The 2,070-nt window shown below is 50.0% G+C and overlaps 1 protein-coding gene across 3 annotated transcripts in view; it reads left to right on the top strand.

The window, feature by feature from the left end:
• The window catches only part of LOC105508780 (ly6/PLAUR domain-containing protein 1), a 30,478-nt gene extending 28,419 nt beyond the window's left edge, over positions 1-2,059 (top strand). For all 3 annotated transcript variants that reach the window (XM_011937711.1, XM_011937713.1, XM_011937712.1), the window contains one exon: positions 1,167-2,059. In XM_011937711.1, coding sequence (XP_011793101.1) covers positions 1,167-1,402 — 236 coding nt within the window. In that variant the 3' untranslated portion in view covers positions 1,403-2,059. The remainder of the gene's footprint in view (positions 1-1,166) is intronic.
• The last annotated feature ends 11 nt before the right edge of the window (positions 2,060-2,070 follow it).

The raw sequence follows: 2,070 nt of genomic DNA, 5'->3' as shown, positions 1-2,070 counted from the left end.
TGGGCAACAGAGCAAGACTTTTTTTTTTTTTTCTTTTTATAAAACACATACATACCCACACAACAAGAGCTATCTTCAGAGTAAAGCCCCCTCCCCCTAAAATATCCCCACCATTTTTGTGGTTAATTGGTAATCCAATTTGCTGCTATACAGTAACACAGTCTTGACAGCATGGAGCCAGAATGCTGGCTTCAAATCCCAGCTGCTCCACTTCCTGTGACCTCGGGCAAGTTACTAAATCTCTCTGGCCCTGAGGCTTCACATCTGTAAAATGGTAGTGATCGTGAGGGCCTCCCTCGTAGGGTTGCTTGGGGTAGTGAAGAAGCTGACACACTACAACTGTCTGAATAGTGCCTGGGAGACAGGAAAGCCCTTAAATAAAAGTTCAGCTAGTATTATTTGAATTGAGTAAACTTCCACCTTTAAGAAATCAAATGATTAAGACACCCTAATTTGATGACTAGACTGCAGCTTGACAGGCCACACATGCTCCTTGAGACAGGCCTCCCCCCACCCCCCCGGTCATCTTGGGAAGCTCCTTTTTGCACCCAGCGTGTATCACTGAGTGCTAGCTGCGTGGTGCTGGCTTGGCAGATGGCCATGTGTCATGAGAGGGGAGAGCGTCTGAGAATTAAGACTGTGAGGGACACATGGCCAGGTGCCCCTTCAGTAGGAGTATATTTATTCCCCTTGGGGATTTGGTCTGTCTTCACAGAACCCCAGCATTTCATCAACACATAGTTGAGAGCCATCCCTCTGTGGCCGTTTATAAAGCAATAACAGATAAGATCTAGAAGCACTGCTTGAGGTCCTCACTGGCATGAGACAGTTTGAACCAAAAAAAAAAAAAAACTCTCTTGTACACAATGTGAACTCTGACTTACACAGCCCTGCATTTTAACAGCTCTTTATTCACTGGTATTGGCATCTCAAATAGCTTTTGGAATGGTTTGGTTAAAACTAATGAAATAGTGCCTGTCTCTCACCATCTATCTTGTGCGTTTTGAGTATCAGTGAGACAATCCGAAGCACCTCCCTGGCCCTCACCAAGTTTCTGGGCTGGGGGAGGAGTAAGGAAGAGCCGTCCATTCGGATTTGGACAGAGCGGGACAGGTATCCTTTTTGCCAGTGCACATTAACTCAGCTCCTTTGGGTCTGTGTTGCAGGGATCATGTACCGCAAATCCTGTGCATCATCAGCGGCTTGTCTCATCGCCTCTGCCGGGTACCAGTCCTTCTGCTCGCCAGGGAAACTGAACTCAGTGTGCATCAGCTGCTGCAACACCCCTCTTTGCAACGGGCCAAGGCCCAAGAAAAGGGGAAGTTCTGCCTCGGCCCTCAGGCCAGGGCTCCCCACCACCATCCTGCTCCTCAAATTAGCCCTCTTCTCGGTCCACTGCTGAAGCTGAAGGAGATGCCACCCCCTTCCTGCATTGTTCTTCCAGCCCTCGCCCCCAACCCCCCACCTCCCTGAGTTTCTTCTGGGTGTCCTTTTATTCTGGGTAGGGAGCGGGAGTCCATGTTCTTTGTTCCTGTGCAAATAATGAGGCAGTGTAAAGCATTCTGAATAAATTCAGTCGTCTGGCTGAATTTTCAGTATGTACTTCAAGGAAGGAGGTGAGTGAAAGTTCACCCCCATGTCTATGTAACCAGAGTCAAGGCCATGCTGGCAGAGTCAGCCCTTAGAAGTCACTGAGGTGGGCATCTGCCTTTTGCAAAGCCTCCAGTGTCCATTCCATCCCTGATGGGGGCATCGTTTGAGACTGCAGAGTGAGGGTGACGTTTTCTTGGGGGACGAGGGCCGGTTCCCACTCAAGGCTCCCTCGCTTGACATTCAAACTTCATGCTCCTGAAAACCATTCTCTGCAGCAGAATTGGCTGGTTTCGCGCCTGAGTTGGGCTCTAGTGCCTCGAGACTCAATGGCTGGGACTGAGACTGGGGTTCGGCCTCACTCTGAAAAGTGTTTAAGAAAACCTTCTTAGTTCTTGCAGAGGATTGGCGCCGAGAAGCGACGAAGAGCAGCGGGCGCTGCACAAAGCGGGCGCTGGCCGTGGAGGAGTGCGCCAGAGC

Source organism: Colobus angolensis, unplaced genomic scaffold (genome assembly GCF_000951035.1).
Source record: "Colobus angolensis palliatus isolate OR3802 unplaced genomic scaffold, Cang.pa_1.0 Scaffold168, whole genome shotgun sequence".
Classification (NCBI taxonomy): Eukaryota; Metazoa; Chordata; class Mammalia; order Primates; family Cercopithecidae; genus Colobus; species Colobus angolensis.
Note: the sequence above shows the minus strand (reverse complement) of the source record. Positions and strands in the feature narration are given on the sequence as shown.